The sequence below is a fragment of the Podarcis muralis genome, chromosome 8, assembly GCF_964188315.1.
Source record: "Podarcis muralis chromosome 8, rPodMur119.hap1.1, whole genome shotgun sequence".
NCBI lineage: Eukaryota > Metazoa > Chordata > Lepidosauria > Squamata > Lacertidae > Podarcis > Podarcis muralis.
This window is the reverse complement of record NC_135662.1, coordinates 88,303,578-88,328,884: the sequence shown is the minus strand read 5'-3', so window position 1 is coordinate 88,328,884 and position 25,307 is coordinate 88,303,578. Positions and strand designations below refer to the sequence as shown.

The 25,307-nt window shown below is 43.1% G+C and overlaps 1 protein-coding gene across 12 annotated transcripts in view; it reads right to left on the bottom strand.

Annotated features, from left to right (window-relative positions):
* KIAA0232 (KIAA0232 ortholog) overlaps positions 1-24,632 on the bottom strand; it is a 51,569-nt gene extending 26,937 nt beyond the window's left edge. For 3 of the 12 annotated variants that reach the window (XM_028738308.2, XM_028738315.2, XM_028738314.2), the window contains exons 1-2: positions 24,485-24,632; positions 9,635-10,144 (exon numbers count right to left, since the gene is read on the bottom strand). In XM_028738308.2, the coding sequence (XP_028594141.2) occupies positions 9,635-9,865 (231 nt within the window). In that variant the 5' untranslated portion in view covers positions 9,866-10,144; positions 24,485-24,632. Of the gene's footprint in view, positions 1-8,385; positions 8,468-9,634; positions 10,145-14,173; positions 14,353-20,884; positions 20,996-21,365; positions 21,495-22,646; positions 23,929-24,484 lie in introns of those variants that run through there. The other 9 variants (XM_077933531.1, XM_028738310.2, XM_028738312.2 and 6 more) reach the window with 9 other exon arrangements.
* Positions 24,633-25,307: the final 675 nt, after the last annotated feature.

The window sequence follows — 25,307 nt, the reverse complement described above, 5'->3', positions numbered from 1 at the left end:
AAGTCACCCACCAACAGCTCTTGTCTTATCTGAATCAAATTTCAGTGTATTGACCGTCACCCAGTCCATTACTGGGCCCAGTTACTGATTCAACATTTCTACCACCTTATATGAATCTAATGTAAATAGATTCACTCTCAGGGGTCCTCTCTAGTACTGGACATCACATGAATGGATACTTAACTGCAAGTGGTTGAAATCTTGCTCCAAAGTTGACTGAACACCTGTAGTCGTGTTTACCACACGGCGGTGAAGGCAGCAAAGTCATAATTCACCATGTCCATCACACCCTTGATAAGTGAGCTGGCAGAGTTGTTCCGTGTAGTCCAGAGACTAGTTAGCCCAAATTCAAGGAGTGGACTCCTAGAACACATGGTAACTAGCAGCTACTATCTTGCAAGGCACTTTATCCCTGATATATGTAGCTCAGTCAATAGAGCATGAGACTCTTAATCTCAGGGTCATAGGTCCATGCCCCACGTTAACCAAAAGATTCCTGCAACGCAGGGGGTTTGACTAAATGACCCTTCTGGTCCCTTCCAACTGTACAATTCTGTGATTCTATACTTCAAGGACAAAATCTCTAAACTTCATAATGACATGGATGTTATTATTATAGCAAATCCAATCAGGGTTCCAATGCAGCGTCTGGCCCATTGTTATGGGAGCATTTCTAGTTGATGTGGCCTGAAGATGTGGACAGATACTTGGAGAAATTGAGCCAAGCATACGCCCTCTGGACATTTGCCCTTTCTGGCTCCGCTTCCCCCTCCTCCAGCCCCGCAAGCTCCCAGAGCGATGCCAAAGCTGCACGCAGCTTCGGCATCGCTCTGGGTCCTGTTCTGGGGGCTGGCGTCGGGGGAAGCCCGAGCTTCCCCAGCCCCGCGCCTGGGAGGGGGAAAATAATTTTCCCCCCTTTATTCCCCCCCCCCCCCCAAATCTAGGTGCGTCCTATGGGCCGGTGCGTCCTATAGGGCAAAAAATACGGTGATAGAGGGCCAGGGGAGTGTGGCCCTGTTACTCTTATGAACTTTGATACCAATGATAATAGTAACCTCCCAGATTCATTGTGTGGGACTGGAACTGGTGGCACTGTATTACAGTTTTTCCATTCCTATTTGTGCAGTCAAATCCAGAAATAAACACTGAAGGAATGCTCTTTGACCCCCTGGCACCAGCGTTAGAAACTGGTATAGAAAAGCTAGGAGTCAAATGGCTTTTGGGACCTGGGCTGTGGGCACCAAAACAGAATGTCTTGTCATTAGTGGGGTGTGTGTGTTGACAACCATTTTTTGTTATTATTTTGCTAAGTATGAATTAATACGCAATTCACATTGTTAATATCCCAATTTTAGCAGAAATTGTTAATACATTTTTAATTTGGCGTTGACAATAAAAATATTGGTACCATACTTCAGTTTTCAAAACATTCTACTCTTTATTGTTAAACGCCTTAACGTATTGTCTATCCTTAACATATACTTGGAGCACATACATTTCAGTAGTCCTTGAGTGTCAGCAGGCACAAAAATGGCACCCAGACTTTTTGAGCTCACAAATGGAGAATTTAGGCACAAAATGCGCCTGGCGCCCTGCTAATTTTGAACCCTGCCTGCAACTTGTGCTGTGGGGTTCTAGATGGCACAATTTTGCCCCCAATGTTATTTAACCTCAGGACTAGATTGCTGCAATGTGCTCTATGTTCTTGGGCCTGGTCTAAAAATTCCAGCTATTGCAGAATGCTGATGGAGGAAGGCAGTCAACATTTGCACTGCTGCCCAAATGCTACTGGGACAGATTCAAGGCACTTGGTGTTGATATACAAAGCCCTGAACAACTTGGGTTCACAGCACCATAAGCAGCTGAGCATTTATACCCCAGCTGGATCACTGAGATCATCTATAGATGCACTGCTAGTCGTTCTCATGTTACGGAGGTCTGACTGTCCTCAGCTAGAATGTGGGCATTTAGTGTTGCCAGTCACATACTGCAGAACACTCTTCCACCCTTTAAAGCCTTGAAGACTTTTTATGCCAACAGAACTATGCAGCTGTTTAAAACACCATAATGATTATTGTGTACTCTTTTTAATGGAGTGTTGCTTTTTCTCATTATACACTGCCCTGCTGTTCTATGATGTATGTGTGTGTGTGTGTGTGTGTGTGTGTGCATGCTAACCCAGGCTTCCTCAAACTCGGCCCTCCAGATGTTTTTGCCCTATAACTCCCATGATCCCTAGCTAGCAGGACCAGTGGTCAGGGATGATTTGAGAAAAGGTTCTTAAGTCCATGTCAAATAAATGATCAACATCTTAACTGAACAAGGAAATCCATTTGAAGAAACTGATTTGGTGTCAATTGGGGGCTCAAAAGTAATTCTAAGTGTCGAAGCTGTCAAGTGTGTTAGAGAGGCATTTACAATAGGACTGAAAAAGTGTGAAGAATATGTCATGCTTCGTCTTGATCAAGTTCAAAATACAATTCATGAAGTTATTCCAAGGAGCAACCTTCACATTTTTAATAGAACAAAAAGCACCAGTAAAACAAAGTCCAAGATTACTAACTTGCGAAAAGACTCCAACTGGTTCTGCAGAGCATATGCCATATCTGAAGTACGGGATGGTGACATTGACGCTTTCTTTTCCTATGAAAAGCAATTGTACCCACCCTCCATTTCAGATGATGGAAAACTCTGAAAACCAACCAACAAGTCTGAAATTATAGACTGTATTCAATCAAAATGTGATGACAACTTTAATCACAGCAAACCAAATGTAATAGTTAAAATATTTGATGGCGCAGCTGTAATCCACAAACGTAATCTGGGCAATGTCAAAACATTTTCAGAATACTATGAAAGTGTTTTTAAATCATATTTCAATAATCAACTGAAGGATATTTCACGACTAGATATGGTGTTTGATAGATACTCTAGTAACAGTGTGAAGGCAGATACTTGAGAATCAAGAGGAAGTGACATCAGTATTCAAGTCAAAAACTACAATTCCAATGCAATTTAAGCAATTCCTACGTGTTAATGAAAACAAGCAACAGTTGTTCCAGTTGCTAGCCAAGAGAATGGTGTATAATGAGCGTCCAGGAAAACTTATTGAGCTTTTTGTTCATCTTTGATGCTGTTAAACTGAGTAAGAGGGTGATGAAGATTTTATAGTCATACAGTGGTACCTTGGGTTACATACACTTCAGGTTACATACGCTTCAGCTTACAGACTCCGCTAACCCAGAAATAGTGCTTCAGGTTAAGAACAGAAATCGGGCTCCGGTGGCGCGGTGGCAGCGGGAGGCCCCATTAGCTAAAGTGGTGCTTCAGGTTAAGAACAGTTTCAGGTTAAGAACGGACCTCCGGAACGAATTAAGTACTTAGCCCAAGGTGCCACTGTATTTGCAGGGCATGGGCTTGATGATCCTTGAGGTCCCTTCCAACTCTACAATTCTACGATGGGGGGGGGGGGTAATCCTGATGTCTATTTTGCTTTAGGAGGCTTAAAAGGTAAAGGTAAAGGTACCCCTGCCTGTACGGGCCAGTCGTGTCCGACTCTGGGGTTGTGCGCCCATCTCACTCAAGAGGCCGGGGGCCTGCGCTGTCCGAAGACACTTCCAGGTCACGTGGCCAGTGTGACATCGCTGCTCTGGTGAGCCAGAGCCGCACACGGAAACGCCGTTTACCTTCCCGCTAGTAAGCGGTCCCTATTTATCTACTTGCACCCGGGGGTGCTTTCGAACTGCTAGGTTGGCAGGCGCTGGGACCGAACGACGGGAGCGCACCCTGCCGTGGGGATTCGAACCACCAACCATGCAATCGGCAAGTCCTAGGCGCTGAGGTTTTACCCACAGCGCCACCCGTGTCCCCTTAGGAGGCTTAGTTTGGTCAAAATTGAATATAAGTTTTGAGAGCTAATGCAAAATACATTACTTCTGGCAAATGAGCCACCTTACCCGCTAGAGGGTCATGAACATTTGTGTCCCGGGCTTCTTAGACTCGTCTACCCATGTACTTACTATCTGAAACCAAAGCAGCACATTGGTTGCCAGATGTAATTTGTTTTTCAGCTTTCCCACCCCAGTAGGTAGAACCCAGTGGAGCTCCACAGCATAGAGGCCATGGAGGTTAACAGTACTTCCCTAGCACCACTGCTTAGAATTGACCACCCAGAGAAGAATGGAACCACCATAATACATTGCCCCCAATTCCCAGAACAAACAGGCTTTCAGAAGGATACTATGTTTAACTGTACAGTTGTACCTTGGTTGGTTAACATAATCCGTTCCGGGAGTCCGTTTGACTCCTGAAATGCAGGAACTTCCTGCACTCAATTGGAAGCCATAGAAGCAACGTTGGACATTTGGCTCCCGAAAAATATTCGCAAACCGGAACATTAACTTCTGGGTTTGCGGCGTTCAGGAGCCAAAACATCCGAGTACGAAGGCGTCTGATAACCAAGATACGACTGTACTGAAAGTGGCTCAGAGGTACAGGAGAATAAGCATGGTCACACACCCTCCTTGTTTGTTTCTCAGCATTAGTCATCCATCAAGACAAAGCAAGTGGTGTTTGTGCCAAAACTATATCTGAATTCATTTCAATCAGATTTCAGGTCACCAGTCTCATCCAAGAGTATCTGGAACTCCATAACAACCTTGCTCAGGAAGGGAATACAGTGGTACCTCGGGTTAAGAACTTAATTCGTTCTGGAGGTCTGTTCTTAACCTGAAACTGTTCTTAACCTGAGGTACCACTTTAGCTAATGGGGCCTCCCGCAGCCGTCGTGCGATTTCTGTTCTCATCCTGAAGCAAAGTTCTTACCCCAAGGTACTATTTCTGGGTTAGTGGCGTCTGTAACCTGAAGCGTCTGTAACCCAAGGTACCATTGTACTAGCAATTGGCTGGTGGTGGTTAACTTCTTGATCCACAAAAGCTTCTTTAGGTGAAGTTTTATAGTTACTTCCTTCAAAGACAGAAGCACTCCTCCACAAAGTGAGGCATTCGTCTCGTCTTTTACCTAGCTGGCCAATCCCTCCCTCCTTGATATAAAACAAGGGGGAAAGATCAAGCATACAATAAATTGGTCGCCCTGTCCAAAGAATCTTGTCTACACCCCAACAGCTGAAACTCATCTGAAAATACTTTGATTCAAATAAGTGCTGGACACATTTATAATCTGTACTCATCAACAGCAGCAGCAAAGTCATGGAAGATATGAACAATTTCTGCCTCAATGCACTTTGTATGCACATCACAGCATATCAAAGGTTGTCATCCCCTCTGACATTATCTTCCACACCAACATTTCAGTCTACTTAAGTTCCTCCCTCACCACATTCATACACACCACTAGCTGCCATACCCTCTTCTGACTCATTCTGCTCCTCTACCTACTGTCTAATTTCCCTCCTTCCCTCTGAACAGTTATCTCAACTTCTGGCTGCTCTCCACTGATATGGTACACTGTATGTATACTCCTCAACTTCTCTGCTGTCTTCTATACCATCAACCACTTTCTCCACTGCAACTTCCTTCATTCCTTTTTTTAAAAAACATATTGTTCTCAGCTGGCTCTCCTCAAGGGATTGCTTGATCGAAGTCTTCCCTGTGGGAGGAAGTTTCTCTTGACACAGTCGATGAATACCTTCAAATTTTATGGCTTTTCAGGGGCTCTTAATCTCAGGGTCATGGGTTCAACTCCCATCTTGGGTAAAAGGTTCCTGCATTGCAAGGGTTTGAACTAGATGGCTCTCGTGGTCCCTTCCAACTCAATTCTTTGAGGTTATCTATATGATGATGGCACACAGCTCTTCTTTTCTACCTATGATCCTTCTTCCATCCCATTCCACATATGACTGCCCATCTGTTTTTTTTTACTAACTGCTATCTTTTTACTTACTTACATCTAACTGCCATCTCAAACTTTGTATACAAGAATACGATTGTCTTACATCCAAAATTGCTGTCTGTATCCACTGGCATCAACATTCACCCTGTTAAACAGGCATAAGCCTCATCTTTGATCACTAAACATGATGAACAAAAAGCAGACGATTCTATTTGTGTTAAAGTGCTTCTCTCTACATAATGCAAAGCAAAAATTCATCCTATCCTCTTCACTCTAGTCCAAATAGTTGCAGGCTTCTCTCTGAACCTTCTGGTCACATATTAGCCCTCTATCAAAAACTTCAAAGTGGAAGAGATTTGCCCCTCTTATTGCTCAAAATACATGATACCCCTTCTCCATTTACTACACTGCAATCCCATCCCTTTTCACAACATACACACACATGTATCTACCACATCTTTAGTTTTACAAACTTCCCTGAGTCTTCCATTCTATCCTTGTTCCCACTTACATCCCTACTGGGACCTCTACACTCCAACTCTGCCAGCAAGGACTCCATTGGTGGCTGCCATATTTTCTCCCCAGATATCCCCATGGAATGATGCTAGATTAGAATACCCAATTATATTCTGGGATGAAAAAATTGTGGCTATCTGCCACTAGAAGCAGCTGTGCCATGGACAAAAATGAATGGGGAGAAGGGCATCCCAGTGTTATCAGGGTGGCATTTAGACTATTGCTTAAGGAATTGCTGGTTGCGTTCACATCAGCACTAACATTCTCAGAAGTGTTACTTCATAATCTGTAAAAAGGTAAAGGACCCCTGATGGTTAGGTCCAGTCGCAGACGACTCTGGGGTTGCGGTGCTCATCTTGCTCTATAGGCCAAGGGAGCCGGCATTGGTCTGCAGGCAGCTTCCGGGTCATGTGGTCAGTATGACCAAGCCACTTCTGGCGAACCAGAGCAGTGCACGGAAATGCCATTTACCTTCCCGCCGGAGCAGTACCTATTTATCTACTTGCACTTTGACGTGCTTTCGAACTTTTACGTTGGCAGGAGCTGGGACAGAGCAACAGGAGCTCACCCCATCGCGGGGATTCGAACTGCCAACCTTCAGATCAGCAAGCCCAAGAGGCTCAGTGGTTTAGACCACAGCGCCACCTGTGTCCCCATATTATATTATAGCCATCTTCAAATATATATAGGGCTATCACACAGAGAATGAAGCAAGCTTATTTTCTCCAATGGATTCAAGTTACAAGAAAGGAGATTCTGACTAAAAACAGGAAAAGGCTGGCTGTAAGAGCTGTTTGACAGTGGAACAGACTCCTATGAGAGGTGGTGGACTCTCTTTCCTTGGAGGTTTTTAAGCAGAGGTTGTATGGCCATCTGAAATGCATGATCTAGTTGAGATGCCTGCACTGCAGGGGGCTGGACTAGATGACCCTTGGGGTTCCTTCCAACACTACAATTCTATGATTCTACAAGGATTACACGTGGGGTGAATTTTAATAAACAGAAATATATGTGATCAAGCACTGGAAACTCAAGTTTCCATCAATGGAGAAATTTAATTTGTTTTAAATATGGAACTTAGAATGGCTTTCCAGTATATTATTTTTTTTTCTCGCTGTCTTTTGCAAATTGTGGTAAGAAAACTATAATTAAAAAGAACTGGCCAACAGTCAGGCAAAATGCAAGTTTTAGTCCCGCAACATCTTTCCCACTCTGGAAACCTGTTACTTTTGGTTTTGAAATATACTACAAAAACAGTATAGCATAAGCATATTAAAATAGATTTTTTTGACAAACAAAAATCAGTAAAATAGCAACAGATGATAAAAACAATTTAATAGTTTTGAGAAAGTTTTAACCAAGTGAAAGAAAGTGGATACCTTAACAAACCATAGGTCTTAAGAGGTTTGCACGCAAGAGTGAGACTGGATGGGGTCTAGTTGTTAGTGTTCAGTCTCTCTCAACTCTACAGGAGTGTTTATGCTATCCAGGTGCAATACAGGGGACCCAGAGGCATGGAGACGAGGCTGGAAAAAGTGTTCCTCAAGCAGCTTTGTCTGTCAACTTTGCCATGTTGGCCCTGAGCAAAGCAACACAAGTCCTAGCTCAGAGGTCACGGCAATGGCCTTAACTTTTGTTTTCCTTTAATGTTATTAAGCTCCACTGTAGGAGACCTATATTACTTTTGAGCACCAGGCTCTGCAAATACAAGCTTGCAGAGTTGAGAGACTAGGTGCCAGCTCCTAGACCAATAGTGGAACCTTGTGGTTCATACTCCTGTGTGCAAACCTCTTAAGATTTATGCTTTGTTCAGGTAGAAAACGGGCAACCAGCCACATTCTTATCATCTAACCGGAGACCATTTATAAATCACATTTTCAAAATGCATTATTATTCATTCATTCATTCTCTCTCTCTCTCTCTCTCTCTCTCTCTCTCTCTCACACACACACACACACACACACAATAACTACTAACGTAGGCGACTATTACTCCCATACTGAATATGCCACACTTGCCTACATTCTGGCTCTGGCCTGTCAAGTGTCCATTTGCTGCCACTGCTGGTATCTCCCACACCATGAAGGAAGAAATTGTGATCTATTTGGTAAAACAGTGCCAACATTTTACTTGAGGCTAGCAACATACAGCACCAGTCTTAAGGAACAAATAAAAGGCATGAGGAAAGAACGGCATACGGATTGTGCCAAAACAACTGCCAGCCAAACTGTTATCCAGGGCCTTTTTTTTGGTAAATAGACTGGCACAATCCTGGCCAAACTGGTAAAAGTTCTATTTCGGAACAGTATGGCCTGCACCAACTGACTGCCATGTTAGTAATGCCTGCCTGCTATTCCTGCTGCATTTGCTGGTGCCATTGCAGGAGCATTTAAATCCTGGTGCCCAGGATGCGCCCTCTTCCTTTCCATCATCACCACTGCTCATGTAATGCCCTTGTAAGTTCTCCTTTTTCAAGTTGTAGAACAAGTTTAAGTTTGTACATGCAATTGGGTTATGTAGATAGACACATGGACCTCTCCTATATTCTTCCACTGACTGCCAAGTAATGGGTTCAAGGAATACACGAGTCAATTTTCAAAAAGCTGCAAATTAAAGCTGCAAGTAACAATGAGCCTTTTCTGGACAACTCTAACACCACAAATTCAATGAACACCTCATGCCAAACAGCAACTAAGAAAGTTTAAACATGGCTTAATGTATAAATTTGAAAATAATAAATATGAAAAGAAAAAAGGGGAAGCGAATTGGGACACAAAAGGAAATTAAGGAAGGGACTAGGCAACAAGAATTTGAGTAAAAAACAAACAAGCTCCAGCCTTTGTAGACAGCACCTAAAGGCTTCATCTATCGATTAGGACTTAAGCAGATGATCCACCCTTTGCAGATATTTTTGGGGGGAGGGGTGCATTTGTAATGTGGCTATGCAATCAAGGTGGGGAGAGCTTGAGAAGCACCTCTGCTACTACAGAGACAGGGATATGTGGTTCCAGATCAGGGACAGCCTTGGTTAAAAAAAAGGTTGTTCAGAATGGTTAAAATCTGCCCTTTCTTATCCCTCCTCCATCTGTAAGATTTGGGTTGCCAGTCAATCAAACCTCAAGTCTAGTGTAACCACTCTGTACCCAATATTTGCTATTCAAATGGGAATCTAAAATCAGTTAACACATCTAGAATTTCAAACACGTGTCACACAATGAAAACATGCATTCGTTTTTCACTCAAACAATATCCAAAATATGCAAATACCTGTTCCTGCAGGTCGTAGTCATAACTATCATGCAGTAGAAGACTGAGGACATAGCGAGTATAAATCATGGCATCAATGCCACATTTTTCTAGCTCTTGTCCCAGCCAGGTCTGCACGGGGCCCAAAGCATGAAGCAGAGACATTTCAGAAACAGGTACAGAGCCCAGACAGGAGCTTGAGGAGCTTTCAGATGGCAAACCATCCACAACAACTGTATAGATTGGGTGCATGAATCTAGGTGACTGTCATCCTTAGAACGTGATGCATTTTCTGTAGATGATATTCCGTAGGAACCTGGAGATGGTTATTTTTTTCACTCCAGCAAGGAGGAGAGAAGCTTGACTTCTAGGATAATCATTTATATTTCCTGGCAGTTATCAGTCTAAAGACAAGACCCACTCTTCAGGCATAACCACTGAGTACACTAAATCTTAACAGGAAACACATGTTTATGTGCATTTTTCTACCTTAATTTCACATTGACGCCAGATGTAAATCCCCAGCAGGACCTATAAATAAGAGGAAAAAAGAGGCTGTGATGCATATGAAGAAAAAAATCACAATTTAAGCAAAATGCATGAATGTATAAAGGGAACAGAAATGTACACTTATGAAAAAAACAAAGCCTTGTTATAAAAAGGAACTGAACTGAAGTGATCATTACAGGCTTGAAAACTAAAAAAATAAGTTTTGGGGAGCACTTTCAGCTGAGAAAGGGGAACCTTGTCTCCCTTTCCCTCGCTCTAGGCAAATCTTCCGTTGATCTTGATAAAGCAATTCTTTGCTCAGGGGCAATTAAATATTTTGAAATGCAATCCACCTGTAAAACTTACTCAGCCTCTGAGCACTACTTTCCTGCTCTAAAAAAGGAGTGGTAAACTTTGAGTGATTTTGTATTTCATTTTTAACCTTCCCTCTTACTGGATTCCAATCCCACAAGAGCCAAGCTTGTCATACATTACTAAATTAGCATATCTGTTTTGGTAATTATGACTTTTCCTGCTATTCAGTTTTGTTAAAATTTTTATTATTAACTTGCTTTTGGAAATACTTGGGCAGTCATAAGTGGGCAATAATAAAATATTTACATTGAGAATTCTGCAATACACTGAATTCAAAGGACTGGTTTGTTCCTTGCAACACCTGTAGTACTTAAGGCAACAGACTACAATATTAAAATAAGAAATATATCACACATTTTGATGGCTCAGTTGGTTAAAGCATGGTGCTGATCATACCAAGGTCGCAGGTTCTATCCCCATACAGGACAGCTGCCTATTCCTGCACTGCAGGGGGCTGAATAGATACCGTAATCTGTAGGGTCCCTTCCAACTCTACAATTCTTTTTTTATATATAATTTTATTTTTTATTTTGACAAGGTAATAATAATAAATAAATAACAATAAAAATGTGCACCCCACCCCTGAGACCATCCACTGTAACTACCCAAACTCCCAAAATTCCAACACCTCTTGCAATGGTTTGACCCCATTGCATTTTAACAGTACAAATTCTACAAATACCTTCCAAAGCTCCTCCAAATCATTTCTCCTGCATATTCCCCATCTTACCTTAATAGCGCATGTTAATTTATCATTTATCCCACACCTCTTTATACCATTCTTCCATTTTATAATCACCTTGCCCCTTGTGCAGCTGTCAAATTTGTACCTTCCACCCCATCGTAAACTGATAATAATGCTACCTTGGGACTTTCGGTCAGTTTTAACCCAGTGATTTCTGTTATGTCCTTAAACACACTTTGCCAAAAAATTGTACATATTTGCACCCTCACCACATGTGAACATAAGTCCTGGCATCCCCTCTAACATAACACTGAATATTCCTTGTTTATTTGATTTAATCTGACTGGTGTTAAATAACATCTCCAAATTAATTTATAATAATTTTCTTTTATCCTTATAGACAACATTTTCAAAGTGTGTTTTCCCCAGCTTTGACTATTTATCTGCCCTGTTGTCTCCTTATCCCCATTACAAAATTTTACTTGTTATATTTATTCCTAGATACTTTATTACATTTCTTAATTTTATATCTATTTTTATTTCCTTCAAGAATTTTCATTTTTCATCATCACAGATGAAGGCTTCTCCTCAGATTGTACAAATCTTTCACCTTTTACAACTCTACAATTCTATGATTCTATGATCAGCTCTTCCTCCATTATACAGTAAGATGAGAGTAACAGAACAAGTTGATACGATATGGATATAAAAACAGTCACTTCTAAGAGACACAAATACAGTAGATAGATTTAATCAGGAGATTGTGTTGTTTTTTTCACATTAATATCATTTCAGGAGCACAATATGAGAAACCTTTAAATGTTTCCATACAGGATTATATCTGCTTCAGGCTTTAGAAGCCAGAAAACAAATAAAATGAGAGGCAACATTATATAAAAAATGAAAAATGTAAGGAATTTGTTAAGGAGAAAGAACAGAAGGCATTAAAAATACTCCAAGAGCAATTAAAGGTACTTGAGATTGGTGAAGAAGTCTCACCTTTGGCTTTCTTGAGACAAGGGGTTTTTTTTGGCTTTGGACAACAAAACAGGAATTTGTCGGCTCATGTAGATAATTAAACAAATGTGTTAATACTAGCAATAAAAGCTTTAGCTGGAATGATGTATACTTTTGTATACATCAAGTAATCCAGTCAGACAGGCATTTAAACAGTTAAGCCAAATATTATATAGAAAATTGTCTAATTCAAAATCTTTTAGAAGTCACATCATTGCTTAAAAATAAACTATATTTAATTATTTCAATTTTCCCACTCACCCACAGAATAGACTAAAAGTTTATCTGAGGTTCTATGGCACATAATTGCCCCCCGATGCCCGATGAATCCACAAACTTTCCTGCAGTGGGAAAGAAAAATCCCTGAGCCCCAACTCTGGAATGCAGAAGTCTTATTAAAAGGGCTCCAGCGTGCAGAGTACACACAGAACGCTCTCCTCCTTTCTTCTAGCCTTTAAACTACTGCTCTCTGAAAAGAACATATAGTCTTGTCTACAGCTCCCAACCACAATTTCTTCCTCTGTTCCTCTAGAAAAAGAACAGAAAGGGAGAATACAGATGCTAGCAACTGCTTGGGATGCCCTGCTGTGCCCACAAGCGAAGGGTCCTGGCAGGGTCCCTGGTCCCCCTGCCCAAGTGATTCTAGCCTAGAGAGAGACACGGAGCCTAGTAGTTGCTCAAGTGCCGTGCTACACTAGCAGTTTTCCCTATCCTCTCTCAACAGGAGTGTGGGGCAAGGACAGCTGCAAAGGACATGATCTGGCACTAAGGCACCTGCTAGCCAATTGGTACATTTAGGTTAAGGCTAAAAGGCATGATCTCCATGTCCTTCAGAGGCCAGCAGCTGCCTAAGTGCTCAGCCATGTGCTCTACAGCTGTCCTTGCCCGCTTCCATCTCTCAACAGCAAAGGAAGAAGGACAGCTGCAGGGCGCATGGCGACTGCTAGCCTGAGGGGACTGGGGCTGAATTGTGCAGCATTTCACAGAGGAATCCGCTTTTCTTGTCATCCCCACAGATTTGCCTTTGACTCCATCTCCTACAAGCCCGTGAAAGTTATATGGCAGTAGATCTAATGGAGGAAGAGCATAAGTAATGCCATCTTTCTTACATGGCTTCACAAGAGTAAGAAAATAACTGTATAAATGTATAAATTTTGTGGTAAATATATATATATATTCTTTTAGTAAAGGGTTTTCTTATCGAAAGAAGCCATAAGCAGAGAAAGTCAGGGCTAGTGGTAAACTGTGTAAAGCAACTTTTAGTATTTTATTTTACATCTATCTGGCACAAGGGTGGGGAATTAGACTTGGTGAGTGAGCCAGATCATTATCTCCCACATAATGATCTCCTGATGTCACAATAACAGAAAGTGATCCATGTTTGCCCAGGCAGAGGATTGCTGGAGTTTGAATAGCTCTCTGTGATGCATAGCTCCCTGCGATGAAGTGAACAGGTTCATTTATTTATAAAAATAGTTGTAAGCCTCTATATTATAAAAAATATATCAAAGCAATAAAAATGCAATCTGGACACCCCCTTGTTGTTCTTTTTATGTTGAGACCTGGATGCGCTCCAGACCCAAGAGTTAACACATAAATAACACAAAAGTCATTTTAATCCATCAAAAAGGGAATTAACGTGCTGTCTCTAAGGGAAATTAGCATATTTACTAAATATACTGAACAAAATCAATGGGCAGCACACTAACAAAGGGCTTAGTTTAGAAGTCTTGTTCCTAAAGCATGCCTGAAAATACAAAGGGTATACTAGAAAGAGGGGAAATTGGCTGAGGGAATGAAGCTGGTACCAGGAGAGTTTAGCAGTAGGGAGAGAAGAGGCGGCTGTTGGAGGAATAAGGAAGGTTTAGGCAGTGGAGCTTTGGAAAAGTTTTTAGGCGAAAAATGGAAAAAAGCAGGTGACAGATTTTGGGTTAATGGCTGAAAGTGAAAGATTCATTTTTGCAGTAGTTGGTTAGAGAAAGGAGACATAATACCTGTCCAGGTTCAGTGTGTTGAAGTTGAATGTCCCTTTTCTGGCAGGAAAAGGGAGAAGGAAAAGCAGGGGAAGAAATCTGCAGGAAAGTTCCTGAGAACAGATGTGGGGTGCTGAAGTAAAAAGCAAAGTCTCTTATGTTCAAGCAGGGCTTGAAAACTAGCATAAAGAACACATTTCCTATCTCCCTGAAGAAGGTATCTGAAGAAGTGTGCATGCACACGAAAGCTCATACCAAGAACTAACTTAGTTGGTCTTTAAGGTGCTACTGGAAGGAATTTTTTTTGTTTTGACTATGGCAGACCAACACGGCTACCTATCTGTAACTGGAACTATGGAAGGCACCTATCTTCCTGGTAATTAATGGGTGTTAAAATATTTTGAGGCGGTGCCAGCCTAGAAGATCTTGGTCTAAAATGTTTGATAAATGGCTTCTAAAGATTTCTTCAGGTGAGTAGGGGGCAAGAAATAAACATATATTTTGGGCTCTACTAGAAGAAGCCTCAGGTCATTTAAAGTCAGGTCATCTGTGACATCAGGTGTAGGCCAGGTGGACACGGCATTGTCAAAACAGCCTCCTGAACGAAATGGGAGGACCTAATTAGGCCCATAGTCCAGAGGCTCCTCACCGCTGATCTTGAGAATACCAAAACCTAGTTAGTAGCATCTGTACCAACATTTGTTCTCTAGCAAATATACTGTTTGCTTACTTACATTGGTGATATAACTAATATTTCCCAATTATTTCTACCCTATCTCAAAGACTCATAATGGACTACAGTAAATACACAAGGGGGCCATCTCGCCCTCAGGGTTCTGGGTTCCCACCACCACAACACGGATATGTGATGTCACATGCACACACCTGCACATAGTGCATGATATCAAATGTACTATGTGCAGGCGTGTGCATATGTCATGGCAACTCCGCACTGTGGAAGCCGGCAGTGGTGACTCTTCTTCCTCCTACTATCTGCAGCTAGCAAGTCATCCTTTTACATGGGGAGGGGCTCGGACACAGAGGTAGAGAGACACTGCATCTGAGCCTCACCCCCCCCCCCCTGCAGAAAGGGGGTGCCTCACTCTCTGGCTGTGGAGGGAGGAGCTGAACTGCTGCCTGCTGGCTCTTTCCATTGACACTGTGGGTGCCCAAGCACCCACGATCCCCTGGAATTGGCTCCTATGTAAATGCACATTTACAACAATCTTGCCAAATAGGTTTCAGCCCAGTGCAAAGCGTATTTACTTAAAACATTCTAAAATAAATTTAATAATAATTGCTTCTAAGTTATATTCTCATAAACTAAGCAAGTATTGCAAATAACAATTATTTGTACAAGTAGGATTAAAGCTATCCAGCCCAAACCACATATTTATGAACAAATAAATTCCACTCCAGCAAAAACAGGGCCAACTTGCCTAGACTGCACTCTTAGAATGAGAAAAGGAGTAATTTCATCTAATTTATCCATGCTCCGTATCACAGGGTTCTCAATATCCTAACCTAATGTATTGATACACATTTCTTTACACAATATTGGAAAAATAAGCTCTTGCGCTAGGCAACATTGCAATTCTAGCTAAATGTGGTCCTGAAAACCATGCACTCAAAGCTGGCAGCTTTGTCCATAAGTAGAAAAGCATTGTATCAGAGTTTCCTGTTCAATAACTGGTTGCAGGCACCTATGCACAGGTCCCAACTATCCACTCACTTCTTATGTGAAAAATCATTTACCAAAACATAAAGAATTATGCCCAAATCTCACACTACAGATTCAGATATACAAACAGTTAAGAGTTTGCCCACTTCCTTACTTCTTTGTGTTTGTGTTCCAGATACCAGGAACCAAAAAGTCCAACTGTCTGGCAGAAAAATGGCAACTAGGCATTCTGTTCTGCAGGTGTAACCCTGGTTTAAGGAGCCATTTGGTGTACCTCCAGATCTGTGTTAGAAACTCAGATATATAAGCTAAGTGCCAAATGGCTCCTTAAACCAGGGTTACAGCTGCCAAAATGGAATGTCTAGTTGCCATTTTGGGACAAGATGGCTCTAAGGTCTTATTTTTCAAAAGATTGACTGACTGTGATTATCAGTTAAACATCTGGCGAGGTTAAGAGCTTTGAGAACTTAAAGAAGAAATCACAGTTAGTCCATCATTTGAAAAGTAAGATTTTAAGGCCATCTTGCCCAAAAATGACAACCAGGTATTCCGTTTTGGTGACTGCAGCCTTGGAATAAGGAACCATTTGGCGTCCAGCTTATATGCAAAATGTGCCTGGTGAATTTTGAATGCTGGTCAGAGGCAGCCATTTTCAGGCAGAAACCATGCAAGGAGGGAGTAAGGAAGATAAGACTGGACAAATCAGAGAGCAGGAGAGATCGGACAAATCAGTTCTGCTGGTTAGCTACAGCCATTTCAGGAAGAAACCATGGAAGAGGGGGAAGATTGGAGAAATAATGGATTAGAAATGTCCCCATAGCAATCAATTGAAATTGTAGAATCACTTTGCAAACGCTCACCTAACAAATGATTTCCAGGGAACGCATTGCGTTTGATAAGCGGGACCTGTGTGTATAAAGTTCTATAAAGGTTCCAGACACAAACTGATTATGCTCCACATAGCTCTTAAAGATTTTTCAGAGTGTGTGAATGAGAACTACAATCAGCATTTTCACAGGAGAAAGAAGCTTCCACCTTAGTTTAGTAGTTGTTAGTAGTGGTTTCAATGCAAACTGTGCCTGCTCTCTTGGTTAACACCCAAAACGAACATCCCAATTTTTTTCCACTACCAAGCATTGAACAGAAACTTGAAGGAGAGAGCAATTTCAGATCCTTCTTTAAGTGACATTTTGTTTTCCCCATATTTATTTACCTACTTAATTTATAGAGCTGCCCCACAACAGAAGTACTCTAGGAAGCATTTGGGATGTAGTGGTTAGATTGTTGGACTAGGACCTGGGAAATCAGGGTTCAAATCTCCACTCAGTTATGAAGCTCCCTGGGTGACCCTGGGCCAGTCACAGTCTCTTAACCTACCTCACAGGGTCGTTGTAGGTATTAACTGATGAGGGGGGTGAACCATGTATTCCTTGAAGAAAATATGGGACATACATGCAATAAATAAGCTCTACTACTTAAGAAAGCTGGACAGGCCAGCCAGATGGAGATGTCAGTCGCCAACCTGGCATCCAGAGATCTCCATAAGGTGACAATTGGACATGCGTCAGTCACAAAATGCCGTTGTCGACTGGAGGGATTTCTAACACTGCTTACCAGTACAGAAATCAACCTTCTCTGATTTTCAGTGAGGAAGTGTTCTAGATTTGGTGCAAACCCATTTTAGAGATCTCACACAAGGCCATATTCTCAAGTTATATTCATTGTGCTAATTGCTGAGTGTCAGAGAGATCAATATAAAAGCTTAACTACAAGTTAAAATCACATCACTAACCAATTACTATTTTCTGTGGTGGAATTAGCTAATCAGATGAGCCACAAGAGCACACACGAGAAAAAGAGCAAACTGAGAACCATGCAGTCATTGAGCAACCAGCTGAGTAGGAGCTACCTGTGACTAACGCACAGAGGGCTGCTTGACTTAGGAATACAAGGAAAATACACTGTGTGCAGCCTCCAAGGAACATAGTTAAAGCCAAACACATATTGGGAGGAGGATGGCAGAACACATATATGAGCTAGATAAAATAGGGAATCAGAGTGGCAACGTTAGGGTCTTCAGGTTGCTATGTAGTCAAGTTGCTTCTACTTCTAGAATTGGGGAGCATTGCAAGTTCATGACTGAAGCCACATCAGCTATGAAAGAATCTAATGTTGCCTTTGAGAGGCCAATGTCACTGCAGTTTCTGGAGAAAACAGGAGAAGCAGTGCATGTCAAGCCAGTCGCACAACCACAAATGTAGCAGCATATGCGTTACCTGGGACACCAGAACTTACAAGACAACTATCAGGGCCTTCATCCACCCCTGCTTCCACTACAGCCTATTTAGTAAGTGTATCTGGTAAGATCCTCAAGATCTAATCTCCCTGGTAAACTTGCAGAGGAGTAAATGGGGTGGAGGAGGAAAGACAACCCAAAGGATTGGAGGAAAGCCACTTTTCAAAAGGTTTGGGTTTTTTCATTACAACTATGTATAAGTTAGAGAAAGAAAGATACTAGTGAAAACTATGGTTGAAAAGTTACCTAAAACTGGAATGTAAAAAAGCTAAAATCGATAAAATAACTGTTACCCAGTCAAACACTTGAATTTTTACACTTAATATTAAGATATTTACTGTTAATACCAGGGGAGACTGTTAAAATACTTATGCTATGGAGAAAATTGCTCTCTAACAGGAGTCAGAGAACTATCATTAATCAGTAGGAAAAGCAAAAAGTTCCCTTATTTAGGTCATTTTCATTAAATCTTTCGGAAGCACATGGATCAGATTACTACAATTACAATTTCTAAAGCATGATTCTGCACGCAGTGGTGGACACAAAAGGAAAGTTGTTTGTTTGTTTGTTTATAGGAGACTAAGTCTTTGCTTGCCTGCCCTCCCTCCCTTTAATAAAAAGGGAGAGATTGGTGGGGTGGAGTTTTTTGGGGGAGGGGGCTTCTGTGTCGGGGGAAATGGAGGGGAGAAGATTTAACTGGTTGCCTTCTGCTGAAATGAGAAGTTGGGTACTGTGTGAGAATGGTATGGCGGGTGTTTGCTGATAAGCAAATGCATGTCTACTCACAAGCAAGCTCTACTGGATTCAATGAGGCTTACTACCAGGAAAGTAGAAGTTTAGATGAACTCAGTGGGGCTTATGCATGCATAGATTCCGCTTAGACCTCCAAGTGGGGAAGTAGATGCAACTTGCCTTGTAAATCAGCTGAACTATTCTTAAATTAGCTGAAAAAAATATTTAAAATATTATATGGAAGTTTATTAATATTTTTATGAAATCTCACACCTCCTTACACTATAAAGCCCTCAGCTGCCATGGGGAGGTGCAGCAAAGCTCTCCGCCACCCCAGGGAAGCGCAGTGCACCCACTGCCATCTCAGAAAGGCACGACGGTGGCCCTCAACTACTGTGGGGATGCCCGGTGAGGCCCTCCTCCGTCACGGGGATGCCTGCAAAGTCCTCTGCTTCCACAGGGAGGTGTGGTGAGGCCCTCCGCCGCCATGAATAGGCATGGTGAGGCCCTCCTCTGTCACGGGGATGGCCAGCAAAGACCCCCACTTCCATGCGGAGGCGCCCTTCTCCCTGCGGCGAGGTCCGGCAAGGCCCTCCGCTGCCGCAGATATACCATGATATATCAAGATATTGTGATGTTTAGTTGGCAATATATTGTGATATTGAAAACCAGATATCGCGCAGCCCTAATGGCGTGTAATGCACATCTCTGCTTTCAGGCCGAGGGAGCTGGGGTTTGTTCACAGACAGCTTTTCTGGGTTATGTGGCCAGCATGACTAAACGTCTTCTAAACTTCTGGCACACAGAACATCATGACAAGTGCTTACAAATAAAGACTTTGCTTGAATGATTTTTACAAAATGTAGTTGGCTATTGATATTTACCTATCAAATTTTTAAAAAGAATGTAGTATTTTTCATATATATTCATATATTGGGTTTGTTTCCTTTACACATTCTTGTCCCTTTTCCCCCTTCTTTTCGTCCCTTTTTCTTTGTACCACTTTATTTCTTTATAATTGAAAGCTTTTCAATAAAATATTAATACTAAAAAGCCCTTCATCTTCTGAGTAAGGCTGGCAGTCATAGTTCATAATCAGTAAGAAGCAAATGAACTTTAAAAACTATGTGCTAGCTATTTCATCATAGGAGGTGGGTGGAATTAGAAGTCTGCTTATGCCAAATATTCCTGAGCAAAACTTCCGCCTGGATATCAGATATATGCAGGCATATGACTTTGTGGAACATTCTATGTGCTCAGAGATCTTCTTTTTAAAAAAATACAGGTTTATTATTTTTTGAAACAGGCTCTGGATCAAAGTCTGATTAAGGGGGAAATCACATTCATATTTTTAAGAACTTAATATCACTTCACTTAATACACATTACTACTCTTCACTTTTCCAGCTTTGAAATATTCTATCACAATGCCCCTTCCAGCTAGCACAAGAGAAAACACTTCTACACTATGTGTGGTATTTGACTAATTTAGGACTATTTATTTCAGTGGGTGTACTCTGAATATGACTTAAGTTGGATACTACAGTAATCTATTCTGGATACTGGACCACACTGCCCTGCATAGAATCATAGAGTTGGAATAGACCACAAGGGCCATCGAGTCCAACCCCCTGCCAAGCAGGAAACACCATCAGAGCACTCCTGACATATGGTTGTCAAGCCTCTGCTTAAAGACCTCCAAAGAAGGAGACTGCAACTAGACTTGAATGCAATTCCATCACAACATGATTGGTGCTGGCTTCACTGTAAGCCTAGAAGTATGAAGGGCTCTTTTCTTCATTGCTTGCTTATCTGCTCCATTACCTTTTCTTCCTTCGTCTCTGATGTTCAGTGACACTGACATGGCTGAGGGCTTGGGAATGATGTGCTTTATTTCAGTTGTGGCATTCTCTTTCTTCCCTCCTTCAAAAGGGTGTTTCATATATGTAAGTAGCAGCTCATATACATGGGCTTTCTGAAGGAAACATACTATAAAGTTCTGTGAAATTGACACAGCTACCCACCTAACTTGCCAGTTCCATCAGAGTGAAGAGACAAAGCAGCAACCAATCACATGGCAGTTGACCACAATCATAAGGAAGCAGCAGGAAGCAGGTAAGGGAGCAACATCAATCCTGTCAATATTGATCAAATATTAACTTCCCTACATGAAGTAGACATTTAAAAGATGAGAAGCACTATTTTCAAACATGGATATAAAGAAAGTGGCAGACAGAGGATTAAAAATGCATCTATTTACATTCACTAAGTTTTACAGTGTAACACAGTAAGGCTGAAATACAATCCTAAATCCTTCTTACTATATGGACAACAATCATTTAGAAAATGTTATATAACTTCATGTTAAGTCCTATTTCTGTCTTTCACAAATGAATACCAGTAGCGCAAGAAAAAAAATCAAATGTGCTTTTTTAAATGGGCTCATTTAAACCCCAATGACAGTAGTAGAAATTATCAGCATTCAGCTTGCAAATACAGGCGTACTTCATTTTACTGAGCTCCTTAGGAGGACCTGGGTGCAGCTGCAGGCAGCCTGTCTGCTTCCAGGAGAAGGAAGTCCTCTCTCTGCTGCCACCACCCCTCTTCTGGCCACAGGAGTGGCACTGGCTAGGGCTGGAGCAGAAAAGGAAAAAATGCACTTTATTGTGATACGTATTTGTTTTATTGTGGTGGTCTGCAACTGAACCCACAATATCTCCAAGGTGTGCCTGTACTGCTGTACTGTTCTGCACCGAGTTAGGAACTTCTCTAGGGAAAGGGAAATTTTCTAATCCTTGGAATTTAGTGAAATATAAAAATATAAATTTATAACTTTTTTAGATCCTATATTCCTTTTACAACCACAGGTTTCTTTTCACTTGTTTCTAATGGAAGTCTCAAATTGTAAGATACAGAACAAAATATGCATTACTTCCTGTTCAGAGATTTATTACTCTGATGTAGTAGGATATTCTGCATATGCTCAGGAAAAAAGTGCTTAATTCCTAAAAGAGAGACAAACATCAGGGCTCCAGAGTGCCTGAAACCTATGCCATCCATCCGGAAATGCTGCTCCTCGACTTAATTTGGTATGTTGGGACATAATGCAGTTGACTACTTGGCCTCTTAAGGCTAAGTCCCTGGTGCATACTCATCATAGATCTATTAATCACCTTCTTATCAATCATTTCCATGTGATTTACACATAAAATGGGGGGGGGGGATCCAACAAAAAACAGTAAATTCATTTAAAAGAAGACTAAAACTATACTGCTTCAATATCAGAGCTTGAATCCTGGAATATATGGAAACAGATTCCAAGACTGAATCCTAGAACAAGTTAATCTATCAGAGGTAAGCCTATTATTTTACACTAGCATTTAGGGCTAAGCAAGTTCTGGTTCAGTTTGGGATAGGGATGGTCTCCTCACTACAATACCCTAATCCAGAGGTTTTCAACCTTTTTGAGTCCATGGCTCCCTTGACACACTTTCTGTGGCTTCCCTGTGGGGAAACACACTCTAAGCCTCAGAAATCCAGTTATGTCAACCCTTGCTTGCAGAGCTGGGAACCCTTCGCCCCTTTTTGAACACCCCCTCTTGTGGAGTGTTCCCTCAGCTTCCTCTCCTCTCCCCTCTTCTTCAGAGTTCTCTGGGCAGTGGCTGACGCTGCCATCCCCACCCCCCCACCCCAAAGAGAGATGCCTCCTGGGAAGAAGATGCCTCCAGCCTTAGCGGCCAGATGGAGACTGGCTGAAGGTGAACATGAGGCCACCATCTTACTCACGTTGGGAGGCAGCAGTGGGCACCGCTGGGCCTGCATGGTGAAAATGCTCCCCTTCAGTGCTGGGCACTCAGCTCCCAGGCAGGCACTGCACACAGCAAGCGCAAGAAAGGCCAGCACAGCACCTGCCTGCCTGCCCAGCCTCCCACTTGCTCATCCATTCCTAGCAGCAAGGACTGGCGGGCTGGGTCCCCTCACCCACTTGCCTGCTTATTCCAAGGCCGCCCCAGCACCCCTTCCCTTCAGGGATACCAAGAAAAACTCCTCCTTTGAAATCTCAGAGCAGAAAGGAAATACCAAGTATTTTTAACTTTTCTTTTCAATCCCATATAGTCTCAGAATCAATTACGTTCTCCTTTAAATTATAAGATTAAAGTGTTTTCAAAAATATTCCCATAAGCCTCTTCACCCTCTTCTGCAGAGCAGCCGCTGCTGCCCTCTCAACTTCCTCATATGAATGCCGAAGGAGCTCTACCACAAAAAGCAGCAGCACTTTTTACAGCATACATTTTCATCAACTCAAGTCATATGCTGCTCATTTCACCCATACTTTTATGTTTAAGTATGCCAACCATTTGGGTGTATGACCTGCAATTTAGCATTTGCAACTTTAACTTTTTCAAGCCACTGACGATGCCTGTTCACTCAGAACTGAGCCTTGCTCACAGTTACTCCCCAGTAAGTATGCCTAGGAGTGGCAGCCTACAGATAGGTTTGCAAGGGCAGGTGAACTACTAATACAGTTGTGGATTTGTTTAAAGGGCCAGACTAAACACATGCTTGATTTAAACTATCGGTAAAAAACGCTATCGGCTCAAATCTCGTTTTGAAAACCAATATACCGGTAACCCAAGCCATACATTAACCAGAGTTTGAAACCAAAATGGCTCTGGCGGCCTTTCAATCAACTCCTAAAGAAACTCAGTAACGGAAAGGTGGGAAAGTTGGCAAGGACATTAAGCTTCAGAAAAGCTTTGGAAATTTTACATTCAAGCCGGTGAGGACCTTGTTTGTGGCCCGAAGCGGAAGTCTATTTAGAAGAAGGTAAACTCAAACAGGGCAAGTCCGTCCGGCCCTTGGCGAGACCCCCCAGCCGACACCGCCCTCCCGGCCCCGGGGTAAGGCTGCCCGGCTACCCTGCTTATACGCCTGTCCTCCTCTCCGGTTTACTTGGCACGAGAGCACAATAATATAAGCGCAGCAAACGTAGCGGCAGGTACAGCCGAGCAGCGACGAAGTAACTTGAAAGTACTTTTTCCAGCAGCCCCAAGCAAGGTCTGCAAGATCAGCACGAGCGGGGGGGGGGGGAGAGCAGTCAAAATGGGCCTCTGGAGCCTCCGCCCCCGTCGCCCAGTTCGACTCCGCAGTGCTAAACCGGGAGGGAGGAGGAGGAGGAGCGCCTGAACAAACTCCACAGGGGCGTCGCGGGAAGCGCGCAGGAAGCCCTCCGCTCCGGCGGAGCAGCCGGCCAACATGGACGAGTCGCCGCCCGCCCGCCCTCTCGCCCCCCCCCCGCCCCACTCCGGCCTCTCGCCCCGCGAGCAGAGAGGGCAGGCCCGGCTGCCCGGCCGTCCACCCTCCCGACGCCGCTCGCCCGGCGGCCCGGCCCTCCCGCCTGCCCTTGGAGCGGCGCCCGCGCCAGACCGCCTGCGGGAGCCGGCGCGGCCCCGGAGCCCTGCCCAGCAGAGGCCTCCGGATCAAGTCGCGAGGCCCGGCCAGGCCGGTCCCCCCCCCCCCCGCGCCGCGCCGCAGGCCTCGGCCCGGGCCCCGGGGAAAGCGCGGGGGGGGGAGCGGGGAGCGTCGCCCCCGCCGAGGCGCCCCTGGCCCAAGGTCGCGCTTACCTGCCAGGGCCTCTGGCGCCCGTGCCGAGTCAGGCGGCGGGACCGAGCCGGAATTTGCCCGGAGAGGCGTTACGTAAACCGGCGCCGGCCCCGCCGAGGGGAGGGACAGGGAGGGCTGGGGCGGAGCGCCCTCTCCTCCCACTGCGCAAGCGGGAGGCGGTCAGCTGACGCGACGTCAGGATCCTTCCGCCGGCGCAGTTCGGGAGCGGGGGGGGGGGACGGACTCTTCCTCCTTTACCAGAGAATAACATTCCCAGAATGTGTTTGGTTTTGGGGGGGGGGGTCACAGCGACACGCTGTTATAAAATATTTGGCTTTAAGACTTAAAACATTTACGGTTCACCATGAAGCGTGCCTCTGTGTCACATAAGAAATAAATACATTTTATACTCCTGTACTGTATATTCTACTCTCCTTGCACTCCCACTTTCCTTAATTTTTTTCAGCCCCAATCCTCTTCCTTTGCAGGTTGGATTATTGATCGAATAATTATTTAAAATGGTTTATGAACTACTTAATAGTTTAAAAAAGATATTCATGTGATGAACAATATTTAAAAAACCAGTGTCAGTGAAACAAAAATACCACCTAAAGCCACTAAAACAGCAGTATAGAAGCAAATTAAACAAAATTTTGAGAGATTCAAGTGCATAAAGCAGAATCCAATCACATGAGTTAGGAAAAGCTTGGGTAAAAATATAGGTATTTACAAGAAATGTGAAGCATTTCATATGTTCCTGCTATATTTTAGGGCTGAGGGAGGCATTCCATAGAGTAGGGGCAACAGCAGAAAATGCCTATTTTTGGAGTCACCATCTTATGT